This window comes from Homarus americanus, unplaced genomic scaffold (genome assembly GCF_018991925.1).
Source record: "Homarus americanus isolate GMGI-L3 unplaced genomic scaffold, GMGI_Hamer_2.0 scaffold21914, whole genome shotgun sequence".
Taxonomy (NCBI): Eukaryota; Metazoa; Arthropoda; class Malacostraca; order Decapoda; family Nephropidae; genus Homarus; species Homarus americanus.
In genome coordinates, this window is record NW_024719665.1 from 1,672,632 (window position 1) to 1,685,386 (window position 12,755).

The 12,755-nt window shown below is 40.1% G+C and overlaps 1 protein-coding gene across 1 annotated transcript in view; it reads left to right on the forward strand.

Annotated features, from left to right (window-relative positions):
• LOC121860208 (serine/threonine-protein kinase Genghis Khan-like) overlaps nt 1–12,755 on the forward strand; it is a 79,583-nt gene that overhangs the window by 47,264 nt on the left and 19,564 nt on the right. The window contains 1 exon segment of the mRNA XM_042357288.1: nt 1,605–1,695. Coding sequence (XP_042213222.1) covers nt 1,605–1,695 — 91 coding nt within the window.

Sequence of the window (12,755 nt, forward strand, 5' to 3'; positions counted from 1 at the left end):
CTTGTTCAACTATTGGGATTTTGGGATTCATACTGAATAAAACATCCCAAAAACACTTCAGCTATACCAAATGGTTCAGTTGTTCCAGTGCCATTAAGTCAATAACTATAAACATGCAATTTAAACTATCTATAAAAAATCAACTAGACTGCTAATCATGCCTTTAATGCGTGCTTCTCAAAATCTAGTAGCCTTTCACCCATTCCTCCTTTAAACTCACCTGATGGTTCAGCGATCCCTGATGTCTAGGAAAAGGTTAACCTCCTTTCTCAAAATCTTGCCTGTTATTCAACTTTGCAGGAGGATGGGCAGATGATTCCTTGTCCAGATCTGAAGGTGCTTGAAATTTCAGTCCTCAAAATGGTCAAAATATGTAGAAATAATCATGGATTTTTTAAAAAACTAACTAGGCTCCAGGCCAGATAAGGTTTCCCTACTGGTTCTCAAAGTGTTCTACTGAGCTTACTTCTATTCTGTCCAGTTTCCTGAGACATCTCTTTGTACTAAAGCCTTTCCTCTCTTCATGGAAAGATGCTTACATGCATCCAACCCTAAAGAAGGGTGATAAATCCAACCCTTCAAATCTCCCCATCTCCCCACACTGCATCAGTAGCAAATATTTTTTAAATTATCTTGAAAACTTATATTTTCAAACACCTTAAAAAAAATTTATTGATGGTCTGTCACTTCAGTATTTGGTTCAATACTCTGCTGTTGGTCATCTTTTAATCCACACACATTCAGTACACCAATCAGTAGACTGGAATGGTGAAACCCTTGTAGTAGCTCCTGATATCTCCAAAGCATTTGAGAGTTTTGCATCAATTCTTACATGCAAAATTGACGACCTCTGGCCTTTCCTCATTATTCTCTTATTTTCTTCTTGTCTGTCGTATCACAAAGTGTTTGTAGTTCTGGTCAGTCTTTTCTCTGAGTATCACTGAGAATTCTGGAATTACTTATTGTACATTACTGATCTTCCAGTGAGAGAGAACTCTCATGATTTGACCCTCCATAGATCCTTTACTCATCTCTACATGATGACCTCACATACACAGATAAGTTGGGTGCATCACTCTTGGATTTCTTCAATCTCACTGATACAGGTTACATTATATTAAGTAACAGACACGACCTGTACAATTCAAAATAAAAATTGTCACTAATCATACAGCACTGTGGTTTTAAGCATTACTCATACTTCAAGTCTTACGATGACTTCATTAGAAATTGAGCCAACACAGCTTAAGTGAAGCTTAGACTTGGGCTGGGTGTGGTGTTGAGGAACTTGACCTCCTTTGTTTGGTGCAGAAAAGGCCATCAAAACAAAATATAATAATAATGTTACCAGGAAATTTCCAGCATTATACATAAATAGGGATAATTTCATCACTCATTTCCCTTAGATACTCACATACTCACTGTTCCAATGAGCTACACTCTTTAGTGCCATTACCACACATCTTTCAGCTGCCTAAAAGAACATCTAAGAGAGCCTATGCCATTTTTTTTTAATTCCTTTTTGCCAAACCTCTGCCTATCAGAACTCATTTATAGCCTGGAATACCTTTAATTTTGCTAAAATTTTCTTTGCTTCTTTGCAGAGGAAATTGTAAGAACGGGTTTAGACGCCAATGGTCGACCGAAGTCTAGAAGAAAATTCTCAATGCGGGAAAACAGTAAAGCCACTCGCACGTAAGTATTATATATATAATTAGGAGAATAAAAACAGTTTGATTCATTTGCTTTTGGTATAAAGATAAAAAGTATTTAAAAACATGAATATGAAAAATTGACTGACAGTGCTAGGTTTGGAACATACACTGCTCATATATCTTATTAGCTATGATTTATTTACATATTTTATAACGTGTAGAATGGATTTGGTGATTCATGTACAGTCAACATGTATATAGTTTGACAACCCAGTGTTCCTAGGATCCCAGACATGCGTGTGACTAGGACTATATTCCAGAAATAAGAGAAAAAAAAATCACAGTACTACTGCATCTCCTAAAACATGGTATACTGTATGTAGATGTCAGTTGCCTGTTAGGTGAGAGCTAAGAGTCCTAGACCACTGAAATAATATAATGTGCTTTGTAACCCGTGTTGCCTTATAGTTACAAGCTGGACAACAGGACCAATCCCTACTCAGTTCTTCACCTGGTCATAGCAATCATATCTCTGTGTTTTGGCTTGTTAGTTATTCATTATCATTGTACAGACATTTTTGACACTTCTGTGGGTTAGCTGTGATTACCTGATAGTAGCTCTCCAAGTTGCACTGTCTCTTGCAACCATTCTCAACAGATTCTTATCTTTGGGGTCATTTCTGATAACCTGTCATTTTTTACCAACCCCTACCCTCCTTTCTTCCTTTAATATATATATTGGACACTTATCTGTGGGTAAACTTGTTTGTCGTGCAATCTGAGGCATTAGTATTTTAACTGTATTCATCAATTTGCAATAGAGGTGACATTTACTTAACCCTTTGGATGTTGTAATAGATTTGAAGGGCATTCCGTGAAAGGCTTCCATTCTCTGCCCCAAAATAAGTGTATTGTATATTTTATATTGAATTTTCACTTCATATGAATGAAATTTATGTACAGAGAAATAATGTCTGTTGTGAGATTCTGTTAACGTATGACAAAGTGAGGTGTGGGAGGAACCATCATGTGATCGGAGCACCTGGGTTGTTTACATTGAAAATTGTGGTAACGGTCACCAGAGCTTAATACCTGTAGTCAAATAAGGCATTGTGAACCCCCCCAAAAATTTCTACTCCTTTGGATTTGATAAACATAATCCTTCAGATGGAGTAAAAGTGTTCCTTGGCAAAAGTAAAGTAAGGTAACCAAAGGGTTAAATGACCTGGTCATTATGTATCCTCATTTTACAGTGTGTAACCTTGCTCTGTGTTTTGATAGATCTGGATGGGGTTAGGCCTAAGGCTACAAAGATGGTATTCTGGTTTACATGGAGAGTATAGTATTGGTTTAAATTCAAGAAAGTTCCATTTAGGAAGTGTGTGCTGGTTATTCTGCCTTAGAATGAATCAAGTTACACATAATATTCTCATTTGGGATTATTGCTTGCTTCATTTGCTTGAGTTAAGAACATGTTGGAATCATTTAAAGTATTTGACAGCTGGCTAATTACATACAAGGTTTTCACTGGAGGCAAATAAGTTGCTACAATGTATCTCTCACTGAATTTGAGCTACCCATAACCCAGCAGTGTGTAAACCCATTATTGGCCCATTCTAGGCAGTGGTCTCATTAATACACACCAGAAGGATTGCTAGGGGTACATTCCATCACAGTGAAATGTTGGTAAATTTTCTCTTACAGCACAACCCATTAGTGAAATTGGTCCCTTTTAGTAGTTTTCATTAGTGCCCATTACTGTACTTAATTGGATGTAGCATCATTGTGTTTGACTTCTATATAAGTTCCAGACAAGTCATGAAGATAAAGATCGTGAGACTCATAGCTGTGAGTTAGGGCTTCACACTGAATAAGCATAGAAGTTGTCTTAGTCATGATAAGCAGGAAAGGAAGTTACATTTTCAGAAGAGCATGAGGTTGTGCTGTCCTTAGGCCAGGGTCCAGAACTTATTCCTCTTGAGGAGGTGGGAGACCTTCCAGACCTTGTGATGAGCACAACACTGAGTCTGTCCTGAGGTGTGGCTCCATGAATACCATTAAACATTAGCCCTGACATATGAAAATCAGAATTTCACACTTAAACCACTGATTCTGATTTCTCTTGAAAGGGCTGTCTGCACACTGTTAGGGATGGGTGACTTGAGCTTAGTGGAAGGGGAATCACCTAGAGACTGGTTTATAATGCCTCTGTCATATGTTTTCAGCATACATTTCTGACAAAGAAAAGTCTCATGGTTGAGCATTTCTAGGAACTACTAATTCCTCATTTCGGGGTCTAGGGCTTTTAGACAGGCCCCTGTGGTACCTTAAAAGTTCAGCCTTTGTAGGTAAAGTTCCAGTCCAGGGGCTGGTGACAAGAGTTTTGCTTGCAGTATTTTTATCTCTTATATTCTCGATTCAACTGGAAGACACTGCTGTCAAGGCAGTTTTTTTTTTTTTTTCCTTCTCCAAAGGTCAGCCTATTGAAGCTAATGATGGGGTCTTTAGGAGATGCTTTATATGACTTAACCAGGGATTTCCTCTGGGCTAGAGTTGGGGCTCAAGTTGAAATACTCAATGGCATCAACATTTTCACTGGGTCTTCTTTATATATTAGTCTATACAGACTCCATTTTTAGTTTCTTTCTTGGATCAGGGTCAAAATGACAAGTTGAATCAGTTTTGCCAAGGAGTTTCTCTTCATAGATGAAGGGAATCTTGGGAATCCCCTTTCTTTCCTGAGACTGGGACAAAGTCTAAGGAGCAGAGTTCCTCATTGGCATTCAGATTTTTTAAGTAAGGTAGTAGTGACAGTGAGTGATCCATCTTATTTTGTTGGGAAAATGAAAGTCCTTTGATTTCTGGAGTAACTTCTTCAGGTATCAGATACCAGCTCTCTGGGAGATGGGTCTGATCTTCATGAGTATGACAGATTATTGTCTGATTCATTTTCTGACTTCTGGAGATTGTTTGTCTCCTGTTAATAATTGTATTAATGCAGAATTCCATGTTTCACTTTTTGTGGTACTGTATTTCTTTGTTACTATGTGTGATGCCAATATTGCAATTTTTTTTTTTATTCATTTGGAAGCACTTTGAAGTATACATTAGGAAGGTCAAACCATAAACACATTCAACATCATGCAAGTTTGCACAGAACAGTCCTCAAAGAGCTTTTGTTGTCAACCTATCTCTAGGGGCAATTGTAAATTTGTCTAGGTCCTTTGAACCACTTCTCAAATTCATAGACTAGATAGAGACCTTTTATAAAGTTGTCAGCCTTGGAGTCAACATTCCTCCTGGCTCTATCATCCAGTACATTAGAAGGGTGTCAGAGCTGTGCATTGTGGAGAGGTAAGAAATTTCTTCTGGTCTCTCCCTTTCATGGGTCAGCCTAAGGTTGAGTCGAGAGTTTTTATCAAAAACTTAATTTCCAGGTTTGCAAACTAGATGGTGGATCACATTATTCTCTTTGTCCAGCAAAATTACTCACAGTTGACACACTGGTTCAAACAATAATCCTTGCTTCTATATCATTGGTCTACAGTAGTGTGGATCCTTTAGGCCTTGATCATCAGTACCTCACTATCACCAATACAGTACCTTGTTTAGGCAGGCCGACAAGTTCAAGGGTTCGTGGCAACACCCATGATCCACACACTGGCATCTCATTGTCAGAGAAAGAGATCACCGAGATGTCCTCATCAACCGAGTAATGCATAGCTCAGACCACTGTGACACTAATTATCGGCTCGTCACTTCACGTCGCCCCAAAATGGCGAAGGCAACAAGCCTCCAGAAGAGGTTTTAACACTCAGTGTTTGGAGGATCCAGCGGTAGCACATGATTTCAGAGAGCAGCTCGAACATGAGCTGATAAATAACCCAAATCCCAGTGCCTAATGGAGTATTTTCGACTTTGTCATGACAAAAACCTGCAGAGATCCCCTCGGCCAGGTCGAAAGAATACACCAGGACTGGTTTGATGAAAATGACCCGACAATCAATGTACTCGTCGATGATACACGTACTATTTTAACTGACTGGCAGAACAACCCTCAGTCTAGGACCAAAGCTGATATCTTCCGCAAGAAAAATGCGGCTGCCCAGCGCGAACTTCGCAAAAACTAAAGAACGACTGGTTTAAAAATAAAGCATGTGAAATGCAAAAACTTGCAGATCAACACAAGATGTGTGAATTTTTAAATTCCACTAAAACTTTTTATGGGCCAATGACTCATAGCACAGCCCCCCTGCTCATCCGACAGTAACTCCCTAATTAAAGACGAAGAAGGCATCCGTGAGTGCTGGAAAGAGCACTATCATTCGCTGCTCAACCGAAACACCGACGTGAATGTCCTGACTACCCAACAGGTCCTTCAGCATCCAGAGCTGACCCATCTCGGCTATCCTCTATTCCTAGATAAGGTAGCTACTGCCATCAAACAGGGAAAATAACAAAGCCTCAGGGCCTGATGGAATCCCAGCCCAGGTGTATAAAGCAGGAGGACCTCTGCTTACTAGCCGTCTCCACTCTCCTGGAGAATATATGGGAAAATGAGGAGATCCCCAAGCTCTTAAAGATGCCTCCATCATCAATATTTATAAGAATAAGGGACAGCAATCAGACTGGCAACTACTGCGGGATCTCACTGCTGTCCATAGTTGGCAAGATTATCGCCCGAGTCCTCCATATCAGACTACTACCTGAGGTGGAAAACTTCCTCCCAGAATCTCAATGTGGCTTTAGACCATCACGTGGCACCACTGACATGATCTTTGCTGCCCGCCAAATACAGGAAAAGTTAAGAGAACAGCATCATGACCTGTACATGGCCTTTATCGACCTAACCAAGGCCTTCGACTCGGTCATAGGGAAGCCCTCTGGCGGACCCTCAGCCAGTTTGGCTGCCCACCAAAAATCATCACCATTGTGAGGCAACTCCGCAACGGCATGAACGGCAGTGTCCTGCACAATGGCACCCAGTCTGAGTTCTTCCCCATCCAAACTCTCTTTTCCATTTTCTTGGCTGCCTTCCTCACTCGTGCTAGTGCCAATTTAGTTGTTGGGGTGGACATGGAGTACCGGGTGAAGGATCTTTTCAAAATATAACGACTCCAGGCAGGAACAAAGTTGTCGGCAGCTTCCATTACTGAACTTCAGTATGCAGACGACCTCACCCTTGTCGCTCACACTGAACGTAACCTGCAGTACAGGAAATCCTTAACACCTATGCAGATGCATATGACACTTTGGCCTTGAAGTGAATGTGCGTAAAACTTCGATTCTCTTTCGGCCTGCCCCTGGTTCAGTCACACCTTCACCATCCATCCAGCTTAATGGTACTACCCTCTCTAATGTTACCCACTTTCAGTATCTCGGCTCCCACCTGTCTGCCACTGCAAAAATCGATGAAGAGATTCAACATCGAATCAGATGTGCATCTCAAGCCTTTGGCAGACTTCGTACCCTTATCTTCAGCTGTAGGGAGCTGAAATTATCTACAAAGTTGCATATATATTGAGCAGTGGTCCTCCCTACCCTGCTATATAGCAGTGAGACATGGGTTACATACAGGAGGCACCTCAAGGGACTTGAAAACTTTCACCGACGTAGTCTACGTTACATCCTCCGAGTTCGCTGGGAAGACGAGAACAAATGCCAGTATTCTCGCTGACACCAACTGTAGGAGCATTGAGGCTACCATTATCCATGAACAACTACGCTGGACTGGCCGTGTTACCCGCATGGACGACAGTAGACTGCCAAAACAGCTACTTTACAGTCATCTAACGAATAGTAAACGTAACGCTGGAGGGCAACTGAAAAGGATTAGTCTTAAGACAAACCTGAAAAAGTGCCAAATTGACCCCCTCACCTGGGAGACGATCACTCCACACTGTAACGCTTGGAGAATCACCACACGAGAAAGTGTCAAACTTTCGAATTAGCCCGACTTCACAACAAGGCAGACAAGCGCCAGCTCCAGAAAGACGCTGCCGCCGCCCCTCCCTCACTAGATGGAGCTATCCACATGTGCAACATCTGTGAACGAATCTGCCGGTCATGTATCAGCCTCTTTAGTCACCTTAAAATTCGCCAACCTAGGTGACATCCTTTAATAGCTCATATCATTTTATCATAGCTGGATGATCGTCATACTCGATTCCGAATGACAGCAAAGTAGTGTACTATTATGGTTAAAGCCATTACTACTTACATAGTTGGAAAGAACCCGTTGCACCTTCAGATTGCTTGGTACTTGGGCTCTTGTAAGGTTATTTATTCTTTTAATCTTATTCTTGGTGAAGGATGTGAATCATACTAACACCCAGAGCTTATTGCCCCCATCTTCCTTTCTCAGTTAGCTGGCACTTAAGTATCTAAGTCACCCAATCCATTAAACTTAAGTTCTAAATAAGGGATTGATCTTAAAGTCTCATTTTTTAATCAGTATGGATTGGGCTTCTTCAATCCTTCCCCTCTCTCTCTTTCTCTCTCTTAGGATGCTGAGGTGAGCTGGAACTGAGTAGGGATTGGTTCTCTGTCTAGTTTATAATGTACAGCTTCATGAGTAGCATAGTGCAGAGGAAGAGAGCTCTGCTTTCAAATAACTGACACCTCCTTTCCCCTTATTTAGGGATACTGTTTTCTGGAATTTAGTCCCAATCACACATGCTGAGGGTCCTAAGAACTCTGGGTTTTCGAATCATAGATGTACAGACTGTACACAATTAACTCAATCCATGCTTGGTTACAGGATGGGAACACAGGATCAATCCATGTTTAATTAATTTTTATTAAATGAAAGCTTTACACAAAACTGGGAAGACAAACAATGTGAAGGAGCCATATATTTATACAAAGAGTCCATCATAAGCACCATGGGGTCCATCCTTCCCATTGAATTGTAAAGTAGATGGCTAGAAAGGCATATGTATTACAATAGTTGGTATTTCTCCCATCAGCAGGGGAGCGGGAGGCACAAACATTTTGCATAATGTTTCATAAGACCAAAAAGAAAAAGAACATTTAGAGTGTGTGTTAAATAGAAGGTAACATTATATAAACAGTACTTTTCATTGATACACAAATACTCTAAAAGTTGTGAGTTTTTATTGTTTTGTACATAATTGGCCAAATTGGGGACTTTGTTTACTCATTACAGTAAATCGATGTCAGTATACCCACCTGGTGCTTAAATATGAGAAGGTTGTGTTTCTGTAGATTTTTTTTTTCATTTTATACATGTAGTGGTGCAGGGTGTAATATTTTCAATTTGCAGTCAAGTAGTGTCATAGAATTGTTTGGGTTTGATCTATCATAGAACAAGATTGTAATTAAATGATAATGCATAACTAGGGAATAGAGTTTGGAAGCAGTATTAATTCTGAATTAATTAGGTAAGTGTGAGATACTGTACTAGAAGTTATTTACTTGGAATAATAACCCTGAACATGGAAAGTGGTGATGTGATTTAAACACTTCAGATGAAATTGTGAAGACTTGCATAGATTAATGTTGCAGCTGAGGTAGTGTTATTAAAGCTATAATTGTTTTATTTATTTACTTATTAGAGCTCTTGGCATTATTTTCAGTGCATGCGTAGGTTGTGACAAGCACCAGAGCAGCTTGACTATTTTGCACTCAAAACAAAACACTTTATAGTTTCTGGCTGAAGTATTATTTTTATCTAATAAATTTTAAAGGACCTCTCTTTTGGAATATAAAGTAATTCACACCTTGATAGAGGGCAGGGTTCTCCATGACCATTTTTAAGGTGATGGGCCAACTCGCCATACTGGGGTAATCTTTTACCTTCAAGTTTAAGAAATCTGACCAAAAGATCCAAGATTTTTCAGGTCTAAAGTTGACATTGGGAAACTCTTTGTTTCAAAGTTCTCTATTAAACATACTATACTTTAAATATAACTCACAGATCAAAGAAGTATTATTTCTAGAGCATCTACACTTCACGTGCTCTATATGTCATGCCAGGAACTTTATACAGGGCATATATACTTTTTTATTATGGAGAACCTTGATGGAAGTAAATTAAAAAAAAAATTGATAGAGGTTGACATTTTGCTTTTCACTCATTTCTTTCCTGTTCTTTAATTAGTCATTACTTTTGAAGACTGATAGTCTTTCATATACCTGTACTGAACTGTACAGTATTATTATAGAAATAATACAAGACCCTGAAGGTGGCTGCAAGTACAGAAAATTAGTTTTGTGAACCTTGTGTAAATTTTCATTTTAGAAATTCTTCCCCCTCCCCCCTTTCTTTTCTATTCATTAGAATTGTAGAATTTTGCAATAGGCTTCTGTATTATTATATATAATGCTCAGAATAATGGATGGATGTCATACCGTTTGTAATGACTCTTCCTTTTATATTTTTTAGTGTTCTGGTACACAGCGAGGACCTAACTTCAGTGCTAGAGCATCTTTGACTCAAGCAGTAGATTTTTCTGGGGTTGGATATCATTTCTGTGACATGGTAATAGTAAAGCTTATAATTAACTATATTACACTGAATATTTATCAGGAATTCCTGCTGTGAAGATTATATTTTGCCAAGATAGTAATAATCTTACTTGGTCTTTCTTTTTATAAAATTATTAACCCCCCCCTGCCTCCCCACACACACCCAAAACATTAAATGCTAGTGTGGTTAACCTTTCGAAGAATTTGTCTGGTAGAGTTGGTTTGTTTTCATAGAAATTACAGTACTGTACTACCAAATAAGAGAAAAACTTCTACATTACTACCATAACCAATGAAATTGGGGTACTATTAGAAGTAGCAGTCACTACTAACAGTTGGAAGTCTGATGAATGTGATGTCATATTGGAATTTCAAGTGTTAAAATCAAGTTCCAACTTCAGTTTCATGCTCTGCAATTGTTTGCCCTGGAAGAAGCAAAGTGGATCTTATATTCTTAGCACTTGAACAGTTATTAATGGAATCCTCATGCAAAGCATTTGTGTAGCAAGGAAAACATGCACTTGCAATGTAAAAAGTGCTCTTATGTTTGCTAACAACTCAGTGTTGAGTTGAACTAGCATGGGACAATACCAGGAAGGGTACAGAAACCTATTCTTGTAATCCAATTACATACTTCTACACAGGAAATTTTATTTTAGATGATAGTATAAGGAGCACACTGGGTTTCTGCCCTTAGAATAGATGAACCTGCACTTAACAATCCCCTTTGAGAGGTTATTATGTGCTGATATGTCTTGTGAATCTTTAAGAAAGGACATACAGAGGACATTCAGAGTATCTAATAAATAGATAAGATTGGGTTGGATCGTTCAGTGAGAACCATTTGATCTTTAGATCTAGACTGATTGACTCCCTCCATCAGTCAGGGCAACTCCCTGGTGGGGCATTATCAGTAGGTAACTCTATGGCCCACCAACTCAAGTTTTAAGTATAATACTTCAGAAAGGAATAATTAGAGTGTATGTCATAATGTACTTAAAGCTGTATTTATGATTAATACATACAGTAAGTCCTCGCTTAACGTCGGGATTACGTTTCTATAAACGCGAGGTTATACGAAACGACATAAAGCGGATCAATTTTCCCCATAAGAAATAGATAAAATACGGAATTTCGTTCCTGAGCCTCCCTTTGCCCCATGAAAAACATTACATGTACAGAAAATCATTGCCATTTCTATAGAAAATAGTATATAGATATATAACTATTAAGTTTGTGTTGGTACTCACCGATGGGTGGAGGTGGTGGAATGAGTGTGGTGGGAAGTGAAGCGGAGGAGGCAGATGGCGGGAGCGGAGGCTGGCAGGAAAGGAGGAGGGTGGCAGGTCACTGAGACTGCGGCTGCCTCTTCCTCCTCCTGCGCTGACAGGGGTTCCTCCTCCGTTGAAGTTTGCTCCTCCTCCATTGTTGTTTGTTCCTCCTCGGCTGCCAGCTGTTGTGAAGAAGCTGCTTCTGCCGTCCTGCGACACACAAATGAATCCAGTGTTGACTGCTTGGTGCTACTCTTTTTCTTCTCCTTATAGATCTCGGTGTAACAACCAAGACTGTCGTCAATGCTGTGTTGTACCTTTGAGCTACGTTCTCAGTTTGGGTCGTCATCTAGAAGGATTTGCATTGCTTGCTGGAACATGTTGAACGATTTTCTCATCCTCTTGGAAGTTGGCGTTCGTTGAGGTTCTTCGTCATCGTCATCTTCAACGGGACTGTGTTCTGTCAGTTGTTGCAGATTTTCGTCGGTGAGCTCTTCTGTATGGGATGCCAGGAAGTCCTCAATATCCTCTGATTCCAGCTCATCAAAGCTTGTATGTCTAGCAAGCAAAAGCTGAGGATATCCCTATTCACAGCTGGGACTAAGTCCGTGAATCCCGTAAAACTGTTGATGCACTCGGGCCACATTTTTCCCCACACACCACTCGGGCAACTTTCTGAAACCTCTTCCCATGCCTTGCCAATGTTGTCAATTGCATGAAGAATGTTGAAGCCACGCCAATATTCTCGGATCGTGGGTTTGTTTTCTCCATCTGTAGCCTTGAGCAGCTGGGCCATGGTATGGCGTAAATAATACGCCTTGAATGCGGCGATGACGCCTTGGTCCATAGGCTGCATCAGTGCTGTCGTGTTTGGAGGCAGAAATAAAAATTTTACACTGTCATGCAAGTCGTTGAGATTGGGAGGATGAGCTGGAGCATTGTCAACAATCTGAAGAATTTTGAAGTCAATGTTCTCCATGACACAGTATTCTTTCATTGCAAGGACTGCGTACACATTTAACCATTGGTTAAATATGGCGCTGGTTATTCATGCCTTTTTTTTTTGCCTTGTAAGTGACAGGAAGGTGATCCTTAGAGTAACCTTTCATGGCCCGTGGGTTAGCTGTGCGAGAAATCAACAACTGCTTCAGCTTGAAGTCACCGGCAACGCTCACGCCAAGCAGCAGCGTCAAGCAGTCTTTTGTCGCTTTAAAACCTGGCGCTCTTTTCTCCTCCTTGGAGATAAAGGTCCTCTCAGGCATCCTCTTCCAAAAGAGACCAGTCTCATCCACATTGAAGACTTGCTTCGATGAGTATCCTCCTTCCTGGATAATCCTTT